The sequence below is a fragment of the Cavia porcellus genome, unplaced genomic scaffold (genome assembly GCF_034190915.1).
Source record: "Cavia porcellus strain 051 isolate PalLab524CR breed Dunkin Hartley unplaced genomic scaffold, mCavPor4.1 scaffold_25, whole genome shotgun sequence".
Taxonomy (NCBI): domain Eukaryota; kingdom Metazoa; phylum Chordata; class Mammalia; order Rodentia; family Caviidae; genus Cavia; species Cavia porcellus.
Window position 1 is genome coordinate 47142700 of NW_026947508.1, and position 23443 is coordinate 47166142.

A 23443-nucleotide genomic window follows, 5' to 3' on the forward strand; every position below is an offset into this window, starting at 1 on the left:
TTAATAGTTACAACATGTTTATTGAAAGTGAGAGCTTAAAAATCTTCACAGAGATTCATGGTGCAGATAACAAAGGTGAAGCCTGTAGAGGTTAGCAGGTTTCAAGGTTATACAGCATACAGTAACTAGACCCGAAGGTCCAAGTTCTGATACTGGCTCAATTAGTGCCAGACTGACTGAATCTCTCTTGTCCAAAGGAAGAAACAAGGAGCTTTTTACAGCCTCTTGCTGTCCCTCGTGAAAGCACATCGGTGAAGAGGCCAGAGCCAGGGCCTGAGAGCCACCCACCCAGAGACAGGGCTGCTTTAACCTGGAGTTTTATCGTTTACATCGGGAGAACCAAGCATTCTCCAAAGCAAGCCAGCACCAGTGACTCTCTACGTAGGGTAGGAGCAAGGAAGGCAGCCGTGACCATATGGGCAGCGCCTTCGTACCAGGTCATTCATTTCGTATCTGTCACTTCCTTGTGAAGAAACTGAAGGCCAGCGAGGTGCTGGGATGAGCGCCCGTGGGCGAGGTCACTTGCCCACGAACTTCGGGGGCCGCTTCTCCCTGAAGGCTGCCATGCCCTCCAGCCGGTCCCGGGTGGGGATGTTCTGTAACCATGTGCCAGATACAAGTTAAGGAGCAGCAGGGAGAGCGGCCACAAGCCCGGCTGCTCCAGCTTCCCAAGCCCATGCCGAAGCCAGGGCCCTGGGTTCTGTCTAGGCCGTGCAGGGTCAGAGGCCTCAGAGCTGTTCCTTGCTCTCCTGGAGGAGGCAGGGCACCCTCGGGCCCCTGTGCCCCATCACCCCTGGCCTTTCCTTGCACCCTGTTTTGCCTCCAGAGAGCTCATGTTCTATAGCAGTTGGGTGGGCACCTGCTCAGTAGAGCTCAAACTGCAGCAAGAAACTTGGCTTTGAATCCAGCAGCATAGTCCTCAGTAGGTCTGTGAGCCCCAAGCCCTTTACTGTCAGGAGTGTTGAGGATATTTACTACCTGGGGTTAGTATTGTTTTTTTACTCACTGAGAGTTGGGCCAGCCTCAGGTGTGCAGCCCTCAGTTGGGTACCACCTGTAGATCACACCTAGCCCCTGACATCGCACGGCTGCCCAGCCCTGCAGTGTTGGCTGGCAGGGACAGCAGAAGCTGTCCTGTCAGGTGCTGGTGCCATTTCCTGCAAGTCTGGTCACTAAGTGGGGCGGGATGAGCTGCTGTTTAATCAGGAAACACTCTCAGGGATGTGTTCCCCTGCGCCATACCAGGCTCGTTAGGAGGGATGGCAGGGCCTAAAGTCAAACTTGGGGCTGAGAGGACCCTTCCCAGTGGGTCACACACTGCTAACAAGTGTGCAGGGGCCAGCAGCAGCCACATACCTGGGCATAGCACATCTCTTCAATGGCCATTCCTGATGCAATGTCCACCTGCAAGAAGGAAGTGCCCCCTGGTCAGATCTTGTGCACCCAGCCCCATTCCTGTGCTCAGCTCTGACTGACAAGCAGCCTGCCATCTGGAGAGGAACACCACTCACAACCATGACAAGAAGGCACAGGGGAGTGGGGGCACACTGCTGGCTCAAGCCCGTGTCACTCCCTCCCCACTGGTTCCTCCCCTCGCCTCCTGCCACTCGGGATAGCTGCAGGCCTTGGGGGTCTGGCACTTTCTCCAGCCTCTGCTGCTCGAACTTCACTGCTCCCACACCTGTAAGTACTGTGGGTATAAACTCACTTTCATAGGGTCGTGAGCCCTGCTACACGCCTGAGAAACTCAGCCAAACCTCAGGCAGAAGAGCAGCTCCAGCCTTTTGGCTGCCTGCTCACACTCCCTGGTGCCTTTGCTCTGACTTCTGGCTTTTCTCTGGAATTCTTCCCATTCCTAGGGCCTGGCCCTGGAAACATTTAACCCCGCACTTCCCTGTACAGAGGCCTCAGGGGGCTGCAGGTGGCGAGGGAGCTGAATACTCCTAATGGGCTTTTCTCAAGCTTAACAGTGGGCTCAGCTCTCACTGCTGAGGCATCTGCTTGGTACCCTCAAGTCCCTTCCATCAGCAGTTGGAGTGTGTCACTCCCTGCCTGCCGTGACTTGTGTCCCAGTTCCCAGCACAGGTCCAGGGTCAGCGTGTGAAGGAGAAGTCCACAGGCAGATCAGCTGCAACACAGCGTAAGCCCGGCCCTTTGCTTGAGACCAACCCAAGCTGAGAGCGTTGACTAGGACCACACAGACCCTGGTTCTTTCTGTTCACTTTCTGACTTCGGGCAAGTAATCTGTCTGATGAACCTCACTTCCCTCTGCACAGTGCAGAGAAGAAGACAGAATGTCATCAGGACATTCAACGTCACATTTACCACTTCGAGAAAGTAAACAGACACACAGGGAGGGAGCTGATGTAAAACGTGTGGATAAGCTCAGTTTCTGAGGTTTTTTTCCATCTCTGCTGTCCGAGAGCCAGGAACTGCTGCCTTTTGTGTGGACCCAGGCTCTGTGCCAGGAAACTCACCTCCATCCCTCGGTCGATGGCTACTTTGCCCAGCCGCACAGCAATGGGGGCCTGGGGAAAAGAGAACCTGTGCTTACTGAGTGGCTCAGCACTGAGATTTGCGCTACAAAAAGGCACAGCTCTGCTGGGCTGAGTTAGTTCTGACCCCAGCTATTCCGGTACATTGTATTTCCTAAATTTAATCATCCTGCCTCTGGTCAAGCTGCTTTTTCAGGTACAGTAAAGGAAGTAGACCCTGACCCCAGCCCTCCTGGTCCTTGGAAGCTGGGGCGCTTCCTTCCAGTGCTTACCATTCCGGAGGCTCTCTGAGCACCCTTTCCCAGCAGCTCGCTGAAGGGCGTGCTTGCCCTCCAGGTATCCACGGGAGACGTGAAATTGAGCTCGGGAGTAAAGAACTTAGCTGCATTCCCTGTTACCTTTCTCCTGGCTGGCTCGCTTCCTTCCCCACCTCCCACTCGGCAAATGCAGCCCTCTACTGATTTTTTTTTTTGTATTTTCACTATGTCATTCTCACACCTCTATTGTTTGATTTACTTGCCATGAATATATATTGTTACTTAAGTACCCAAGTAAATTAACTTTTTCACTTAAGAGAGTAAAAACGATGTGTGTGAACATATGTACCTGTGTGGATGTGTATGTATCTTAAAAAAGAATTCCTAGAAATAGTTATTTTGAAATGAGACTATGGCTCACTCTAGACATGGCATGTTCCATTTCTTTCATAGAGAATACACAACTGAAACCCCTAACTAATGCTACTGTATATTTACTGTTTAAAGGAGAAACCTGATTTAATATGTGGACCTTTCTCGCCCATGACCTACTGGTGGGTTTTTTCTAGTGAGTTAACTTTCCGGCCATTTGGCTCTCGCCTCTGAGCTTTGTCCACTAGGTGGCAGCCGTGTGTCACGCCAAGCCTAACCTGGAAACCTTTCATTCGCGATTCCCAAGTTGGTTTTTAAAAAGGCTACAACAGTCTACACAGAAGGTGTCAGGTGTGAGATTCGTATCTGTGGTTCCTAATTTGTAGAAGACTTATGTTTTGGTATGTGAGCTCCTTTCAAGTACTGAAATAACACATATTGTACTTGTATTAGTTGAATGCCATTAACCTGGAACATTTGGAAACAAATCATCCTGAGATTCTGTTACCCAGTTTATATCAAAAGGCAAACTGAACCCGGTCTCCAGGTGCAGCTAGACCGCTCCCTGGGGAAGCTACTGTCTGGCGCTCCCTCGGGTCATTCTGGCTTCTTTTGTGCATTCAGAGGCTCTGAATGCAGAAAGCTGAGGGCTTCAAGACCGCTGGGAAGGGCACTGAGTCTCCACTTAGGTAGAGTGAACCCCTCCACCCTGCCTGGAAAAACATGTAGGGCTTAAACCCCAGGACTGTGCTGAGCCACGTGCCCAATGCTTGTTTTAAATTTTTTCTTCTTTCTTTTCAGAAAGGTGTCCCTAAACTGCCTTGCCATCCTAATCTCAGCCTCCTAGAAGGAGGAGGATTCCCAGGCATGTGCCAGGGTGCCTAGCTATCTTTATGCTGTTATGGTTGATACATTGTATCAACTTGAGAAGTTGAGAAGTTTAACTGAGCCATCAGCAGGCTGCCAGGATGCTCACTTTGTAGTTCTGAGCCTATGCAAGAGGACGCAGGGAGGTGGTTTAAGCGCTACACCTGCGCAGGGCTGGGGGGGGACCTTACAATCTGGGAGAAGAGCTTGCTCCCCGCCCACACTTCGCTCTTGCCATCTGTTGCCGCCTTGAACTGCTGTCCCTGTGCCATGTGCCTCCCTGCTTTGGAGCCAGCCAATTAGACTGAAACCTCCACAAACTGAACTAAACAAACCTTAATTTGGGTGTTGGGTATTTCGTCCTCAGTCCGCAGTGAGACAGAAGTAACTAAGGCATGTTAATATGGATACAGCACAGTCCGAAGGCCGCGGTGTGCTGTGTGCAGGCTGCACCTCTGTCCCTCGGCAGAGCCCCTTTCTCTTCCTACCGTTAGTGATCCTTTGCTGCCATTCGAGCTTGTGTCAGTTCTTTGCTCAGGACAGAAAGAACCTAGAAACCACCTCTTGGAAGGACACTCCCACACCTCAGAACTTGGTAACACTTCTTCCTTTGAAGGCCCCAGCTTTTCGAGGTCACGTCATGAGCTGTTTCTCCTCTGTGAAGCCCCTCTGCCGTCCACCTTGCCGCGGAGCCAGCCGACTATGAACTGAAACCTCCGTGATCTGTGAGCTAAAGAAACCTCTCTTTCTGTGACCTTGATAAGCAAAAGTCCCTAACTTTTCTGGGTCTGTCTTCTCACAAATGAAAGGATCTTCATTTCAGCTCAGCTGCCTTGTGCCAGTACCTGAGGTATACGGACAGCGGCTGACAGAGAGGAGGTTCTAACTCCATTTCTCCTGCTCTTACATCTTCACAGAAGCTCACGACCTCCCCACCTCTCAGGTCTCGCTGCTCTGTGCCCTTTAATGAGAAGCTGGCAGAGCACCTCAGGCTCTTGGAGAAGATCCTGCATGACTCAGGGGCTTCGAGCCCTGCAGCTCGAAGGGTTGGTCCTGGGCAGTGTCCTAAATCTGTTCCGTCAGGACAGCCCCTCCCTCACACATCCAGGAACCACGCTAGTCCAGCCGGTCTTAACTATGTAGCCGGAGCTGGCCTGAAACTCAAGAGTTCTCTGCCTCAGCCTCCTGAGTGCTGGGATTACAGGCATGTGTCCCTGTGCCTGCTGGCTATGGAGACCAATTCTAAACCTTTAGGGAAACTATCCCCAGAGACTAGTAGAGCTGTTCTGTTGATGTTGGTTTTGGTGGTGCTGGGACCACCCTAAACCTAGGGTTTCACACTTGGTAGGCGAACACTCACTGCTGGGCTCTATCCCAAGCCCCTTGAGGATTTTTAAAAATTAGCAAGTCTTTGATACATGTCCCGCAAGATGTTTGAAAAGTTCACCAGGAAAGATGGGCCGGTCACTGTCCACTTTAGGCTCTCACCTTTTCCATCTTTAGGGACACTTAAAGGCTGTACTGTACAGAACAGCAGTTGCCAGCCACACGTGGCTGTTAGTAGCATTTGTAGCCAGTGTAATGAGGGGCTCATTTTTACCTAATGTACTTAAAAGGTCCTGTACCGTGCCACACAGCAGAGAGGCGGTGGTGTCATCCCCTCAGGAGGTCACTGGACAGAGCTGTTCTGAGGGCTTCAGGCCAACTGGCTTCCACCCTTCAGAATTCAATTTTTATTTAATTCAAAACCAAAATTTGCTTTGATTCTGTTCCCTGGTGAGCTGAAGAGCTGCCTCCCACAGGGCCTCCCCCGGACCGCGCTGGCCTGGCTACTCACCTGGGGCAGTATCTCTTGGGCCAGGGCTCGAGCTCGCTGGTAGGCAGCATCACCCTCCTCGTTCTGCTCCACAGTGTGGTTCACCAGCCCCAGAGTGTGGGCCTGTACCCCAGTCAGTCGCCGGCCGGTGAAGATAAGTTCTTTTGCCAGGGCCACCCCCAGGCAGCGGGGCAGCCTTTGAGTCCCTCCTTTCATGATGGAGGGCAAGGAGGTTAAGTCAGGCTTGGGGCTAGGGGGAATCCCAAGAAGACCAAGATGGGGTGGCCACAGCTTCTCAGGACTGCAGGCTGAGTGGGGATGGGAAGCAGAGCCCAGCACAAGGGCCAAAGAGGAAAGTTGGGCAGGACTTGGAGGGAGTGGAACTGGGCAGACAGAGAAGGGCCAGGCTGTGGGGACCCTTACCTGCCCCAGGCAGCAGCCCTCGAGTGGTCTCAATCAGCCCCATGACCGCTGTGGAAGCTGTTTAAACAGGAGCACAGTGAATTCCTCCCTCCCTCTCCATCTCACACGGCACTGCTTATCCTTGGGGAAGAGTCACCCACCTCTACTCCACGTGCTCCCAACCTCTTCCCAGGCCGCCCCAGATTCTGCCTGTTAGAGCCCCAGTCTGGCAGTCAGGAGGCTCAAGCCTGGACTCCTCCCTGCCCCCTACTGGTAGAGTCTCCTCCGGAGCCTCAGGGTGGGGAAAAAAGATCCTATGCAGGTAGCAAAGGATCAAATGGCCACATGGTGCTTGAACAGGAAACGGGCTCCTCGAGGTGCCTGATGCCTGTTTGAGGGTTAATGGACCCTGTCTCATTACACCCTTATCTCAGGGCTGGCCTTCAGTGTGTACAGCTCCTGCTCCTACCTTAAAATACCTCTAAGCTCTCTGGCCCCACCTGAAGTTTCCTGCTGGTTCCAGTCTATCTTCTCCTGCTCACCTTACTCCAGCTCTGCCTCCGCAGAAACTCTCCCTGACTGACTATTCACAGGCCTCTTCTCTGAGTTTCCTGGGCATAAGCCAATTTTGGACCTGCACAGTGCGGCCAAGGAGTGGCCAAGGATCTCATGGATTCCATCTGAGCCTGCATTGTGAAGACAGAAGCTGTTCTTGGGGCATTTTTCAGTGCTGTTCTTGGGGCAGCGGTGAAAGCACAAGGGAGCGTGTGCCCCAATGACACTCAGCCCCGTGACCATAACTGCCACCAAGACAGCGGCCAAGCCAGGGTGTCTTGCGAGATGATCTTCCTCCTTGCTCCCCCTCAAGGCTCCACTGTAGCACAAGTGATGCCAGCTTTGGCAGTGCCTATGCCCTGGAGGCAAAGGGCCTGGCCCAGCCCCCTGGCTGTTCACTGCTCACCTCTGCTCAGTCCTAGGAAGAGATCTGGCTCAGCCAGAACTGCAGGCTGAGCATCGCCTTCTGGCCTGGCTCCCTCTCTGCCTTTCTGACTTTTTTTTCTTTTTTTTTTTAAATCGGTACCGGGGATCAAACTCACGACCACACACTTGCTAGGCAGGCGCTTATGCCACTGAACTAAATCCCCAGTCCCAAGGTATGTGTACTTTTTTTTTTTTTTTAAATTATTGGTACCGGGGATCGAACTCACGAGCAGGCGCTTGCAAGGCAGGTGCTTATGCTGCTGAGCTAAATCCCCAGCCTGGTCCTCTCTGCCTTTCTGCTGTCCTATCAGTGTCACTCTGGGCTGCAGTAAACACTCCCAAAAAGATGGGAGCTGCTCTTGTAGGAGACAGGCACTGAAGCTGAGGGTGGCAAAGCTGCCTGCCCTGTGCTCCCTCTGTGTCCCCTGCTGTGCCTCAGTTTCTCTTTTGGCTGGAAGGCCCCTCCGCTCACCCTGCTTCACTCACCCCTCCTCATGCTACCTCACGCGCACTCGTGGTACCTGCCACTCGGAGGTCACAGGCCAGGGCCAGCTCCAGGCCTCCGCCCAAGGCAAAGCCATCCATAGCCGCAATGGTGGGCGCAGGGAAGGCTGCTGCAGGATGAAGAGGGGCTGAGGTTGTGTGGTCCTGGGGGGATCAGGACCCAAACCCCACCTGGCAGAACAGAGGGCCGCACTGGCCCCTCAGCCAGATTATCTGAGAAGTAGGTTTTCCTGTCCTGCCAGGGAAGGTTCTGGGGTCCCGGGGATGGCAGTGGGGGCAGGCTGGCTGGTCCTTGCTCTGGACCCCTCTCCTGCTGGCCTCCCTGGTCCTGCCTGTGTGTGCCAAGCTCCATCCTGGTGGGAGCTGAATAGGATCTGGCTACTATGCCTTCGAGGCCTAGGCTAATAGAGAAGGCAAATGTGTAATCAGGCAGTCACTCAGAAACCCAGTGTTCCTACAAAAGGAAGCGTGGATGGTGGGTTGGGAGGGCTTCCTGGAGGGGGCACTGGAGGTCCTACAAGGTCAGTAAAAGCTCAGGTAGCCAAGAAGGCATATTCCAGACAAAGGGAATAGCAGCTGTTGAAGCCTGAAAGCATGTTTGGTGAGCTTGACTCCTGGACTAGCTGGGATTGATCCCTGGGATGAACCCAGCTGGGATTGAACCCAGGGTCACTGTAGTAGAGTCTTCTCTTGTACAAATGCTGTCTGCATCCTCTTGTCCCCTCCTCCTGGGGAAGTCCTTGTGCCCCTCCCTCTGTCTCCCACAGGGCTCAAAACAGAGTGGATGGTGGCTGAGGAGGGGCTGGTGCCAACAGGGGGCACCCCACCCCACAAGTCCTGCACCCCACTCCCAGATCCTTACCGATCTCACTCATCAGGCCTCGGAGTCTCTGGACAAAGACCCCCACCTCCGTGGCGCTCATCTGCTCCCGCTCCTTCAGGTCAGCACCTGCAGATGGCGAGGGGTTGGCACCTGCACTTGGGGAAAACCCTGGGGGCCGGAGACCTAGCAAAGGAGACTAGAGGAGAAGCAGCCAGAGAGGGAGAGAAACATGAAGAGATGTCAGAGGACGAAGAAGAGTGTCAGAGCGGCAGCCACAGCAAAAAAGACAGACTTCATCCAAGTGAACAGCTCCGACCTCAAAGGACACTATCAAGAGAGAAAAGACAGAGGCTGGGGATGTAGCTCAGAGGCATAAGCACCTGCCTTGCAAGCGGGCAGTCGTGAGTTCGATCCCTGGTACCGGTAAAAACGAAAAACATAAAATAAATAAATAAAATAAAAAATTTTTAAAAAGTGAAAAGACAACCCACAGAATGGGAGAAGTGCTTGCAGGTATAATTTCTGGAGGATTAATGTTGGGGTGTGGGGTGGCACAGGGGTAAAACAATTGCCTGGCATGGGTTAGGCCCTGGGGTCACTCCCCAGCACGGAAATAAAACCCAAAACAAAACAAAAAACTGCAAGTCAACAAGGAAATAATTCAACGTGGGCAAACTAAGTGAAAAGTTGTTTTCCCAGAGAAATTATACAGACAGCCAAGCAAGCGAAAAGATGCTAACATCACCAGTCTTCAGGAAAATCCAAAATCAAACCACAATGAAATTCCATTAACCATGGGCATGGTTATTTTTTTTCTCTCTCTTTTTTTCTCCTTTGATCGGTACCGGGGATCGAACTCAACGACCGCCTTCTTGCAAGGCAGGTGCTTATGCCACTGAGCTAAAACCCCAGCCCCTATGGGCATGGTTATTACTTAAACAAAACATAAAACAATAAAAAGGGGCTGGGGTGCAGCTCAGTGGTAGGATACTCCTGCATTCGATCTTCAGTACTAGGAATAAACACAGGAGTGTAGGCATGGATGTGGAGAAAGCGGAATCACATGAGTTGCTGGTGAGAATGTTCTGGAAAATGGTGTGATGGAAAGAGTTAGGTGAGTCCTCAAAAAGCTAAACAAAACTGCCATCAGTGTCTGGTCCCAAAGAACTGAGGACAGGAACTCAGATACTTGCATGGTAATGCTGTGGGTATTCCACAGGATGACCAAAGGTGAAAACGGCCCAGGGTCTGTCAACAGAGGGAGAGTGAGCCCGGGGCCCTGGCCAGCTGCCCCTCACAGGGACACCTCAGGAGTCAGTGCTCAGCTCAGCCCAGCCATGCTCCTCGACTTGTTCCTCCTTCTGGACCTGGGGTACATTTTCCCCCTGCCCGTGAAACAGGCGTTCATGCTGCTGGCCCTGTGTGAGGACCAGACGGTATGAGCGCTGTTGAGTTTCAGGGACAGGGACTGGGATTCTACGAGTGGACAGAGGGTACAGAGTTCTGTCTGGACAAATGACCTTGTGAACCTGCTTGCAATCACAGCTCTCATTTCCTAGAGAAGGCTTGGAACAAAATGTGGGGGTCGCAGAGTTGGTGTGCGTCAGAGAGGCTAACACCAAACTGAATTCTATTCTGTCCCTTACTAGTGTAGGCTTCTAGGCTGGTGATTTTACCACCGCAGTTCACAGCTGTACGACAGGAATAGTGCAGCCTATGCTGGAGCTGACCTTGTCCCCTCCCCCAGGTCTGCAGAACCCAGCGATGGGTTGCGGACAGGGACCCACCTGCACAGAACACACCCTTCACGGCGCTCCGGAGGAGCAGGACGCGCACACGCTGGTCCTCCCGCAGCTGGGCCACAGCATTCTGCAGCTGTGGAGGACACCTGTCAGACACCACTCAGTGCAGCCCAGCCCCAGCCCGGACCCACCTATGCCCCACTCTTACCTCACTCACAAAGACGTAGCCCAGGGCATTGCGGGCCCCAGGTCTGTTCATCAGAATCTCTGTGATTCCTGCAGAGGAGACATAGGCTGGGGTGAGGGCGCTGGCACTGCTCACCCAAGGCCGGACCGAGGGTTGGAAGCCAGGGGCTTAGAGACTCTGGCCTGGAGTAGTGTGACTTGGAGCCATTACACACCAGGGCCTGTTTTTCCAACTGTAAAGTGGAGAGAAAAACCTTTCCTTTTAGAAGAGCTTGTGAAATATGGCGCGAAATAGGAGGAGGAACAAGAACAACCATTGCAGTGGCCCTGCCTGCTCCACCAAATGCGCGCGCACAAGCATCAGCACGTGCGCGTGCGTGCACGCAGACAGTCACACCTTCCGTGTCACGGTTTCCTCTGTATCATTCCCTTCACAGCTGAACCTTTGACTCTAGAGTTGAACTTACGATAAGGCAAATGCCCTTGTAACTGCCACCCAGAGCCAAGAAATGGAACTGTGCCAACAACTCACCGTGTACCTGACCCCTCACATCTCCTACCTTTCTCCAGAGTAACTCTTCTGACTTTTGCGTAATCACTTCCATGTTTTGTTTTGTTTTGTCTTTTTGAGACAGGGTCTCGCTGTGCAGTTCAGGCTGGCCTTGAGCTCACTTTGTAGCCCAGGCTGGTCTTGAACTTGCAATGATCCTCCTGCTCAGCCTCCCGAGTGCTGGGATTACAGGCCTGAGCCACCACGCCCGGCTATTTCCTTTTTTTTTTTTTTTTTTTTTTTCTTCAGCACAATACTGGTCACTGTTTAGACCCCCGGGGACACCCCAGGTCGCTAAATTTCCCAGGCTGAGCTTGAACTTGCATCCCTCTTACTCGGCCGCCCAGGGAGGGAGCTGAGTGGGATTCCTGCACCAGGCTTCCTCTGTATTACTTTATCATTGTATCACCCAAGTGGGCATCATTAGACATCCCAGTCCAGATTCTCTAGTTTTTAAAAATTTGATTTTTATTAAAAGCCTGTTACGACTCCCACAGTCTCTCCTGGGCTGTCTTCCCCTAAAAAGTCATCTGCTGAAACACGGAAGATTTCAGTCCAGATGTTGTTGACAGCACCCATAAGGGCAAAGCAGCCTGCTTCCCCTCCCTGAGAAGTTTGATCGCTGTTGTGTCTGTCTTTCTTGGGGTCCCCTCCCTTGTTTGGGTGAGTTTTCCACTCATTTTGTCACATTCTTCACCTCCATTCTCTAACCCTTCCCCCGCAACTCAACCACATCACGCACAAAACGTGCTGCGCACAGGCTGCCGGCCGAGCTCTCACACAGCGCCCCCGCGTGGCCGGTAACCGCTGCAGGCTCTTTGGTTCTTCACCTCCCGCCCAGACCTCTAGTCCGCTGCCCCCCACCCCCCACAAGCGCACATGCCTCCATCTGGGAAGGAGTTCCTAACCGTGCCCCTTCCTTCCCTCCCCTTTTTCAAACACTGAAGCCCGGTGTCTCAATACACCCACAGACACCCCCGCGATCTGTCCTTGGACCCCACAGTCTGAACTCATCCCTACCATCTGTGGCAAGGGCCGGCTCTACCTCATCAAGGGAATCAGAGAGGAATTACAGAGCCGTGCACAGGGCAGGGAACTGTGATGTTCACTCAAGTGAGGCTTCTTGGCTTCCTGGAGACCTGCAGCAAGCTCTGAGAGCTCAGCAGCCTGGAGGTCCCGCAGCTAGCTGCTGAGATGGCCCTGTGGGGTCCTTCACAGCTCTGGTGCCAGAAGAGAAAATGGTGTGACTCTGTGTAAAAGAACCGTGGTGGACACAAGCAAGATCAGAGGCAAATCTCACAGTAGGCAGGGGTGCAGACCCTGGGCCACTTGTTCACACCCTAAGCAAGTTCAAGTTCTTTCCCTGAGCAGACAGGACCTCAAACTGCTTCTAACCAACGGGAAACAGTGTATGGCATATAATGCCACTTTGGGATCAGGTTAAGCTATATGCAGAGGCAGCAGATCTGACTTTTGTGATCCTGCTGTGATAGACACCAGGCTCTGTCTACTCAGACTCCGGGGGCTACAAAGACAGGACACGGAACTGAGAGGGACTCTTGCTCAAAAATCTGCAAGAAAACAAGACTTTGGTCCTAGAGTCACAAGAAGGTGAATTCTGTTACCTGTCGGAGGAGCTGGAAGGAAGCCCACCCCCTTCCCCAGTCCCCTGAAAAGCCAGATAAAATCACATTCCCTGCCAACTCCACAGCTGTATCCAGGTTAACTCCTGACATGGAAACCTCAGCTAAGCTGCAGCTGGACTTCTGACTTTCGGTAACTGCAGGAGGAAAATGTGTGGATAAGCAACAGAGTTCGTGGTTGTTTGTTATACAGCAATGGAAGACAAATATAATCATGATGGCTTGAGAGTGAGACACTTTTCCCTCTACAGCTTCCTTTCTGGCTTTCACCTCTGACTGATTGATTGCTTGATTGCTGGTGCTGGGGGCTGAACCCAAGGCCTCAAATGTGCTAAGTCACAGCTCTACCGCTAAGATCAATCTTTCAAGACCATTCTCATCTTTTATCTTCATTTCCTTTTTCCACCTTTGTCCTCTCAGAATACTGACGGCCAGGTCTTACAATCCTTGGCGTAAGCCACAGATGGGACAACCAGCTCCAGGGCCTTGGTTAAGTGTCTTTACCCTTTGATCTACAGTTACCTGACCTGCGAAGAGAAGTGACTAAAAGGTTGATCTAAGTACTAAAAGACATGAAACGTACAAAAGCGTCAGGCCAGAGTTTGAGTGTGTGGTACACAAGGCAAAATGAGCAGAGACTAGGGCACCTGCAGGATCTAAGGAGACTGCACCCCAGGCCCGGAGTCTCAAGACAGGGTGTCTCTGACTTTCAGTTACCCACGTGTGACATCAATGTGCATATCCACACGCCTGGGCCCTGTTTTCTCAGTCTGGCCCTTCCCTCTCTTACCAAGCCCGCCACGAGTCTTTCCTGAACAGCTGGCTGAGGTCATTTCTGTCTGGATGGTCCAGCAGTGGTGGCAAACCTATGGCATGTGTATTGCAGCCAGTTATTTGTATCACGGAAAGCTCTAAGATGTTTGCCATCTAGAGCAAGGCTAGCTGGTAGGGTGGGGTCAACAGTGGCTGAGGGAAAGCAGTGTGGAGAAGGTCTGGTTTAAAATCCCTCACTCCTAACTAGGGAAACGAAGTCCCAAACATGAGGGTCTGCTTAAGTCACAGCCACAGCTAACAGTTCCCTCTCAAACAGTGAACAACTAACTGCAGGGGGCTCAGCACAGACCACTTGCTGAGCCTAGGACAGGCCCTGGGTTCCAGTCACAACACACACACACACACACTCGCCTAAAACCTCTGACACAGGCAAGTCCAGAAACAGGAAACCTAAAGGTACAGCATGCTAAGATAGTGCTGGAAAGCATCCTGTAGGCAGAGAGAAAAGGGCTGGAACAAACAGAGCCCCTGGGGGCAAGGGAGGAGACAGGAAGGTCAGACAGTGGGTGGGATTGGCACTTTCAGGGCTTTCTCCTGCTGTGAGCGCTCCCTCACATCTCCCAGCATCCTCTGGGCTTCCTTTTCTTCTTTCCTCACTGACTTTAGTCTTCTCCAGGTTTTTTGGCAGAGGTTGAGGCTTAATCTGGTGACCTTTGTTATTCATTCTACATAAAATGATTCAAATACTTACCAGGGAGCCAAAAGCTCTATTGTTCCTGACAACTTTATACATATATATATATATATATATATATATTTTTTTTTTTTTTGGTCTTTTTTTTGGAGACAAGGTCTCATTGGGCACTTCAAACTGGTCTTGGGCTCACTTTGTAGCCCAGGTTGGTCTCAAACTCCTAAGAATCCTGCCTCAGCCTCTTGAGTGCTGGGATTATAGGCGTGAGCCACCACGCCAGGCAATTTTGTATTTACTGTGATTTACCTATACAGTGATTTACCTATGTAAATCACTGAATACCTAGAAGAATCAATTATGACTCCTTGGTTGAAAATCCAAGGTTTTGAAATCAGACCTGATCTGGACTGCTTAGTGTACAACGCAACGCAGCTCTGAGAAGAATAACTGGCCAGAGAAGGGACATGGGACCAGCGGGAAGGAAAGATAAGGGTCTTGCGCCGCTGTTCTGAAAGGGATCGGCACCGTGGAGCACACTCAAGTCCAAAGGCCAAACAAACAGCTCCCTCCCCCAAGCCAGCAGGCGGGCCGCCTCGGGCGCCCTCGGCCGCGACCTCGGGACGCTCCGGCTCCGCGCTGGCTCCTCCCGCTCAGCGCGCGCCCCGCAGATGGCTCGGTCACTTCGTCCCCGAAGCCGCCAGGGCCCTGGGGGTGCGGGGAGCTCGGGCACTTCATAGGTCCCGACCGGCCCGGAGACCTCAGTGTCAGCCCTGCAGTGCGCGCGTCTCCTCCCGCACAGCCCAAGCTCCGACTGGAGAGGAGGAGACGCGCTCTCCTGGCAGGTCCCGCCGCCACGCCGCGGTCGCGTCGCCGGCCTTGCGCCACGTGGGGCTCCCGGCCTGGGAGGAGACGGGCTGGATCTGAGATTCCAAAGCGCGCGGCGCCCCACCTCGCCCACGGCCTCGGCCTCCCGGGGCGCGCAGGCGAGCTTGGGGCGCCGGGCCTGCCCGCCTCGGCCCCCCGGTGCCGGTGGGCGCTGGCTGAGCCCTTCCCGGGCGCGCCCCGGCACAGGCTTTTACCTTGGTCCGGACCCTCCAGGGTGCGCACTTGGATCTCGCGGCCTCCAGCGGTCCCGTCCGAGGCGCTGCCGCGGGCCCCGAGAGGCCCCCAGAGGCGCGGGAGGCGCAGCGCGCGCAGCATCGGGGCGCGGGCCGCGGAGGCGCAGAGGGGGCCCATCCCAGCCGGCTCCGCTGCGCACTGAGTTCCGGCGGCCGCGAGGCCTGGGAAACGGCTCCACCTATGGGCCGAGGGGCCGTCGCAGCTGTGCCCCGAGGTCCAGGCGGGAAGCCTAGCGCCTCCATGGGATCCGGGGCGAGGCTTCAGCCGCGCCTACAGTTAGTGTTTTAATCTGAAGAGCAGGGAAAATAACAGCGACCGCCTCGCGGTGGTGATGTGGCGACTGAACGGAGCATGTGAACCTTGCACATATGCTCAGTAAATGTCGGTTCAGTTAAAATACGCTTTTTCTGATCAGGCGTGGTGGCGGCGCACTCCTGTAATCCCAGAATTTGGGAGGCTGAGGCAGGAGATCGATGAGAGTTCGAGGCCAGCCTGGGCTACAAAGCGAGTTCATGGCCAGCTCAAACTACATAGGGAAACCCTGTCTCAAAATAAATAAATAAATAAAATAAAATAAAACAAAAATAAAGCTCGTGGTGGTGTAAAAATAAAGCGTGGTGGTGGGGGGGGGCTAGGGATTTAGCTCAGCGGCATAAGCGCCTGTCTTGCAAGCAGGCAGTCGTGAGTTCGATCCCTGGTACCGATAAAAAGGAAAAAGACAAAGAAATAAAAATAAAGCGTGGTGGTGTAAATCTGTAATCCCAGCACTCCCAAGAGTGAGGCAGGATTGCCTTGAATTAGAGGCCAGCCTGTGCTACATTAGGAGTTCAAGGCCAGCCTGAACTACATAGCCAGACACTGTCTAAAAATAATAAAATAAAATAAAATAAAATAAGGCATTTTGTTAGTCACTTGGACATTGCCTTCATTCACTGGCCCCACTGGCTCACTCCATTTGTGTTTTAAACAGAAGGGGAGACACGACAGGTTAGTGCTTCACCTACTGGGTGTAATGCTTATTTATCGCAGTGTAATGCTCAATGAATTGCCCCACAAAAATTACTGATTTAGCTCAGCGGCATAAGCGCCTGCCTTGCAAGTAGACAGTCGTGAGTTCGATCCCTGCTACCGATAAAAACAAAGACAAAAAAAAAAAAATTCTGTGAATGTGAATTGCTAGTTTCTGCCTCCCTCAGTCCATCTGCGCTGCCTTTGCAGAGGCCTTGCTTACTTCATTTAACGTGGAAGATCAAGAGTGTCAGTGGACAAGCTTTCTGCTCTCTGAATTCTTTCTTACCTACCTTTTTGAAGACCTCAAGCCACTAACAGCTCTGGCCCTCAACCTATGGCTAAACTGGCAAAGTCTCCCTTTCAATTCACCAGTATGTGGGGTTCCTTTGTTACTGATTAACACAACCTCTGACAATAACAGGCCCACTGGCAGCCAGGAGGTTTGGGCCGAGCAGGGGAAAGCCACCTAGACCAGCTGGAGGAAGGTGGATTTGTTACAAGGCATTATGAGCAGCGTGGGTAGCAGGACTAGGTCAGTGTGGGAAGCTGTAACAGACAGCTTTGGGTAGCAGGGCACGATGATTGATGCCGGTAATCCCAGCTTCAAGTGGCAGTTATACCTGACTGGGGTTACATTAAATCTGTCCAGCATTTTTTGGAATAGGGCATTCTCACTGTGTGGGTTAGTTCTACTAAACAAGGGATGTCTTTCCATTTCCTGTTATCCTTCTTGGCCTCCAAGAGTACTGTAGTTTTCAATGTAGCTATCTTTTACTGTCTTTGTTAGATTGATACCTAAGTATTTCATTTTTTTCAGGGCTATTATAAAAGGATACTTTCTTAGTGAGTTTGTTATTGATGTACAAGGAAGGCTATTGATTTTTGAGTGCTGACTTTGTAACCAGCTATGTTACTGAATTTGCTTATTAAATCTAGAAGTCTTTTGGTGGAATCTTAGAGGTATTCTAAGTAGAGTATCATGTCATCTGCAACTAATGGTAGGTTAACTTCTTCTTTTCCTATCTTTATTGCCTTTATTTCTTTTGTCTAATTACTCTGGTAAATGTTTCCAGAACTATATTAAATAGAAGTAGTGATAGTGGATGTCCTTGTGTTGGTCCTGATTTTAGAGTGAAAGCTTTCAGTTTTTGTCCATTTAGTATAATGTTAGCTATTGGTTTGTTATAGATGGTATTTATCAGATTGAGTTAAAAACCATATATTACGATTTCTTGTAGTTTTTTTTTTTTTTTTTTTTCACAAATGAGTGCTGGACTTTGTCAAAAAGTTTTTTTGCACCTATTGAGATGATCATATATGGTTTTTGTCCTTGGCTCTGTTAATATGGTGTATTATGTGTATTGATTTGCATGTGTTGAACCATCCCTGCATCCTGGGGATAAATCCTATTTAGTCATGGTATAAAATCTTTTTGATGATTTGTTTGTATTGTAATCCCAAATACTGAGTTCAGTCACCCAAGTATTGTAATCCTCTTTCTACTTTTCCTCACAATCCAAAAGGTTATTTTTGTAATCCCAATAAGATGTTATTAGAATCCCAGCAAGTTAATTCCAGTGTACCACCACCAATGCAACTCACGGCGAGAGTAAAGACACCAAGACATATTCCAAGTTAAGGGCAGCCAAGGAGTCTTAAATCCAATTCCTGCGAGGACATGTGGACAAAGGCCCTGATCCTAGGCCTCTCCCAGCGTTTATTATCTTGAGAAGAAGTGGGGTGGATCAAGGATGAGTGATAGTGAGGATGGAGGGAATTAGGTAACTTGAGCTGGCTGGCAAGGTGTAAGAATGGCATCTCTGTAAATTGCAGAGATAAAGATACGCATAAGGGTCAATTCACACAGTCTAATTAAGGTAGCAACTGAGTTGTTTGGGGAGGCTGTCCCTTTAGTTTCTGATATGAAAACTCTTGTGCCCTGGGGAGTCATAGCCTCTTTACTTTGAGGCACCTCCCCAACTGACATTCCCAGAGCTATTAGCTCTGACATCCCGCTGTGCTCGTATCCTTTACACAGAGAACTCTATTTGAGGAGACAGTACTGTCTGTTGGCTTTAGAGATTACACACCAGCACCTCAGCTAGCCTTATGTGCAATACTTAGAGCCAATTGAAGAGAGAGGGGAATACCGTAGCCAGCTCTCTATATATCAGTATAATGAAATAAGTCTCCAAATAATCAGAGGTGCAGTAATTGTTTTGCGTTTAAGGGGAGTGCCTGGAGCTGTCTCCCACAGTTTTCCAGTATCTTATGGAGGATTTTTGTGTAGGGTGCCGGGATTTAGCTCAGAGGAGATTGGCCTGTAGTTATGCTTTTTAATTGAATCCTTACCTGGCTATGGTTTCAGGCTAATGCATGCTTCCAGGAATAAATGTAGGAATATTGCTTTCCTTTCAATTTCATTAAAGAGTTGAGGCATAGTGGCATTAGATCTTTTCTAAATTTCTTGCAGAATTCTTCAGTGTATCCACTAGGATATGGGCTTTTCTTTTCTTTCTTTCTTTTTTTTTTTAATTGGTACCGGGGATCAAACTCTTGACTGCATGCTTGCAAGGCAGGTGCTTATGCCACTGAGCTAAATCCCCAGCCCCCAGACATGGGCTTTTCTTTCCTTTCTTTTTTTTTTTTGTTTTTGTTTTTTTGTTTTTTTTTATCGGTACCAGGGATCGAACTCACAACTGCACACTTGCAAGGAAGAATGACAGTCTCTCTAATAAATGGTGCTAAAAAAAAAAAAAAAAATGGGTTCTCATATGCCCAAACTGAAAACAGACCCATGTCCATTACCATGCCCTAAACTAATCAAAATGGATCAAAGGTCTAATATTGCAGCAGAGATGCTAAATCTGCTGGAAGAGAGAATAGATAGAACTCATTGCATATTGCTGTTCTCTAAATAGTTGCGTAGACTCCTGGTCCCAGGCTTGCAAAGTCAAGCAAACAACACACATGTCAGGTTGTTTCCCTACCTTGGTTATTATTATCTCAGCCTGTGTTACATTCTGTTGCTTACGGTTGGGGGAGTCGGGGCAGAGGTGTCTTCTATGCTGGTTCTCCCTGGCAGCAGGGACGCCACCCCCTTGCTTTTTTATTTTTGCTGGATTCCTGAATTATCTCTCTCCATGGGCTTCAAGTCTCAGTTCAGATCCTTCCCGTGCCATGGGACCCACCTCCCTCCTCCTTCTCTTCCTCATGTTGATTATATTCCAGGGTCTAGACACCAAAACTGGGAGAATTTCTTTTTCTGCTGCTCACCACTCTGCCATTTTCCTGGAAATCCTCTAGATAGAAGACATAACTGTATGCAAAGTCCTCGTGAACCAAACCCCAGTGGCACAGAAAATGCCACAGAGAGTCAACAACTAGGATCTCATTAAAAAGCTTTTGCACAGCAAAAGAAGATACCAACTGAATGAAAAGACAACCCACAGAGTAGGAAAAAATCTTAGCAAGTTGTTATTCACATAAAGGACTAACATCAAAACATATAAAGAGCTGAAAATAATCAGAGCACCCCCAATTTAAAGACCTAATCCATAAATGAGCATCAAAAGAAGTACAAACAGCAAATAAATATATGAAAAAATGTTCAACATTACTGATCATTTGAGAGACAAATTAAAACAACACAGAAATTTTACCTCACCCCAGAAAGAATGACTAGTATCAAGAAACCAAACAATAACAAATGCTGGAGGCGCTTTGGGGAAAAAAGAAACCCTTCTCCACAGTTGGTGCGAGTGTAGATGGTTGCAACCACTGTGGAAATCAGTGTGGAGATTCCTCAAAACACTAGGACTAAATGTTCCTTTTGACCCAGCTATCTCCCTTATGGATATCTTTCCAACAGAATTAAAAACATCATACCACAGCAATATATGTGCACCCTTGTTTATAGCAGCACATTTGACAATACCTAGATTTCAGAAACGACCTAAATGCCCATCAACTGAGGAATGGATAAAAAAGATGTGGTACTTGTATGTAATGGAGTACTACTCAGCCATAAAGAAGGATAAACTAGAGACTTTTATAAGTAAATGGATGCAACTTGAGACCATACTCATAAGTTAAATAAATAAGACACACATATGTAAATATCGTATTGTCTCACTAGTGTGAGAAGCTGAAAGAAACAACATATGTGGATGTATACAAATACATATATAAAAAAAGATAGTAAAGGTAGATTTGCACTGGTATTGTTCAGACAATTGAAAGCAGATGTCTTGTGCTTGGTGAATGATTTGGGGATGACAATGTGCAGTGTATATACCATTGTTGCACCTTGATTGACATATTGTTTTCTTTGAAATTTGTTTGTTTTCATTGAAATTTTGCTTTCTTTTTTTTTTCTCTTTGTAATAAAATGGATTTTAAAAAATAAAGTAAATTTAAATTGAAAAAAGAGAGACAAGGAAGGACATTATACATAAATAAAAGGTTTTTGCTGTGGTTTGTATCCAGATGTCTTTTGGATCATGGGAGTGTGGTAATCCTCAGTGAATGAGTTCCCTGCTGAGTTTAAAGTTAAATGTGATGTTGATGACAAAGCCTGATCAAAATGGGGGGACCTCTGCAGGGTGTGGCCTGGAAGGGTCTGTCTCTGACCTCACTCTGCTCTCAACTCTCTGCTTTCTGCCTGTTTAAGGAGCTAGAAAAAGAATAAACTAAATCCATAATTAACAGAAGGGAGGAAATAATACAGTTCAGACACAGATCCATGAAGGAGAGAACAAGCCAAGAGCAATGGCCCACGTCTGCAATCCTAGCTCTTGGGAGGCTGGGGAAGGAGGGGTGCCACGAGTTCCAGGCCAGCCTGGGAGACACAGTGAGATGACACCTCAAAAATAAAACACAGAGGGGCTGGGGATTTAGCTCAGCGGCATAAGTGCCTGCCTTGCAAGCAGGCAGTCGTGAGTTCAGTCCCCGGTACCGGTAAAAACGAAAAAGACAAAAAAAAAAAAAATAATAATAATAAAACACAGGGGCCCGGGATTTGGCTCAGCAGTGTAAGTGTCTGCCCAGCAAGAGCAGGGTTGTGAGTTTGATCCCCAGTATAAAATAAATAAATAAATAAAAAGAGCAGAGAACAGATAACAGAGAAAAATCAATAAAACCAAAAGCTGATGCTTATGAAAAGATCACCACATTTGAGAAAGAAGCCTTTTGTTTGATGGACAAGGAAAAAAGGTTTAAATTGCTAAAAATAGAACTAAGAGTGGGGAAACAAGTGCAATATTGAGAAAGCTTCTGAAACTCAACAACAAAAAAGTTTTTCAAATCCTATTAAAAACTGGGCTAAGGAATTGAATAGCCATGTCTCCCAAGAAAGTATACAAATGGCAAATAAGTGCATTAAGAGGTTTTGAATCAGGTCATGATGCTGTACACCTACAGTCCAAGCTAAGGCAGGAGGATTGCACCTTTAAACCCAGCCTGAGCAATTTAGCAACTCAGTGAGATCTTTTAAAAATAAAAAAGCCTGTGCTGGTTTTGCAGAACTGGCTGGCAGGCCCGGCTTCCTGCCCGAGCCCAGGGCTGGAGGGCTGCCCTGAGGAAGTAGGAAGTGGAGGACTGGGACAGAGCAACAGTGCAGACTTCTGTGCCCTCCCCAGCTGCACTGGGAAGAGCTCTTTTGCAATCTGGGCTGACCTTCTGTAGGGATCCTGCGGATTGCAGAAGTGAGTGGAGAAGTGTGAGAGAGCAGACTTGGATACAACACCCGAACAACTAAATAAACATTACCGATCGTGTGCCAAGCATTCTGAGACCTCTGTGATCTGTAGAACTAGCTCTTGCAGGACCACTTACCAGTCATTTGAACAGTCCGCCTACAGACACAGAAAATGAATAGAAGAATTGAGTAAAGATGATATCAGGGGTTGGGGAATTAGCTCAGTGGCATAAGTGCCTGCATTGCAAATGTGCATTCGTGAGTTTGATTCTTGGTACCGATAAAAAAAAAAAAGATGATATCAAGACACTGAAACAGAAAAAAATTTGATGAAATCTCTGAACAGGGCCAGAAACATAAAGAAACCAACAAGAGCAGTGCTCAGAATCTGGGTGTAGACGTGGTAGGCGATGAGCGGGATGAAGATGTGTTATCTTTAACCCTTGAAGAGAAGAAAAACAAGGAATATTTAATGTCTCTATTTGAGATTTTGATTCTTATGGAAAAACAAATCTTCTGATGAGCATAAGACTGACAAAACTCCAGAAGGCCTCTTTACGCCTGATAGCTTTGAAGCATTGCTAGAGCACCGAATACATCCTGAAGAAGAGGTCCTGAGAAAGCTTTGAAACCACAGCTGTGGACATATTGTTCTGTTCAAAAACACAGCAGAAACAGATGCTAGAGGTCTGTGAGAGCTGCATTCGGGAAGAAACCATCAGAGAAGTGAGATACTTGTACTTCTGTTCCATCCTGTCTGATGACGTGGTGGATGTAGCAAGAAGAGCCCTTACCTGTCTCGGTGAGGGTTGTTGATGACTCTCAGAACCTGAGAGAAGAGTTTGTGGCCTTCTTGCCTTATGAAGCTGATGCAGCAAATTTGGCTGTGAAATTTCACATTGCCAGAACTGAGAAGAGGGGAAAAAATACGGAGTAATGTCATGGCCAGGCTTATATTGTGTCTAGTGGACTTTCTTCTAAAATGAAAGTGGTTGCTTCTAGACTTCTAGAGAAATATCCCCAAGCTGGCTACACTCTGCTCCTCCTGTGTCTTAAACATGTGCTTGGCAAAATCAGTGCCTGTGGGAGGGATTAGTTGCGTAAGGAGCAATTGAGGAAGTTTGGGTTTTTTCTATCGGTCACCACAACTACTCTTATAACTTGGCAATGTAATTTCTGTTCTTTTTCAGAGCAGTAAAGAAAGGGGTAAATTACTGAAGGAAACCTGTCATTCTCAGTGGACAGGCAGGCACGATGCTTTTGAAGTTTTAGTGGACCTCTTGCAAGGAGACACAAATATTAGGTGAAATAACTGTATAGCTGGCCGCGCATTTGCACTCTGTAGTGCAGTGACGGATCTTGATTTTATTGATATGATTGTTGTCCTTAAAACGTCTTTTCTTTTACAAGGGCCTTTGGGACGAATGTCCAGGGACGAACTTCTGATGTCTTCTCTGTAGTTTGTACTGCTGCACTGCAATCACTCAGTGAGGCGATGGAAAATATTGAT

General features: G+C 49.2%; 1 protein-coding gene across 3 annotated transcripts; it reads right to left on the reverse strand.

Moving 5' to 3' along the window:
* On the reverse strand, positions 1-15491 carry Echdc2 (enoyl-CoA hydratase domain containing 2). Of its 3 annotated transcripts, XM_003463073.5 has the most exons (10): positions 15185-15486; positions 10467-10534; positions 10304-10391; positions 8556-8642; positions 7711-7803; positions 6230-6286; positions 5828-6015; positions 2477-2527; positions 1356-1403; positions 1-596 (listed from the first exon to the last, which is right to left on the reverse strand). In XM_003463073.5, the coding sequence occupies exons 1-10, from the start codon at positions 15339-15341 to the stop codon at positions 519-521; spliced, it is 915 nt and encodes a 304-aa protein (XP_003463121.2). In that variant the 5' UTR covers positions 15342-15486; the 3' UTR covers positions 1-518. The 3 variants fall into 3 exon arrangements, with proteins under 3 accessions (XP_003463121.2, XP_063092582.1, XP_023417829.1); XM_063236512.1 differs by lacking the exon at positions 7711-7803 and having other exon boundaries at positions 15185-15491; XM_023562061.2 differs by lacking the exon at positions 15185-15486 and having other exon boundaries at positions 8556-8712; positions 10467-10524.
* Positions 15492-23443: the final 7952 nt, after the last annotated feature.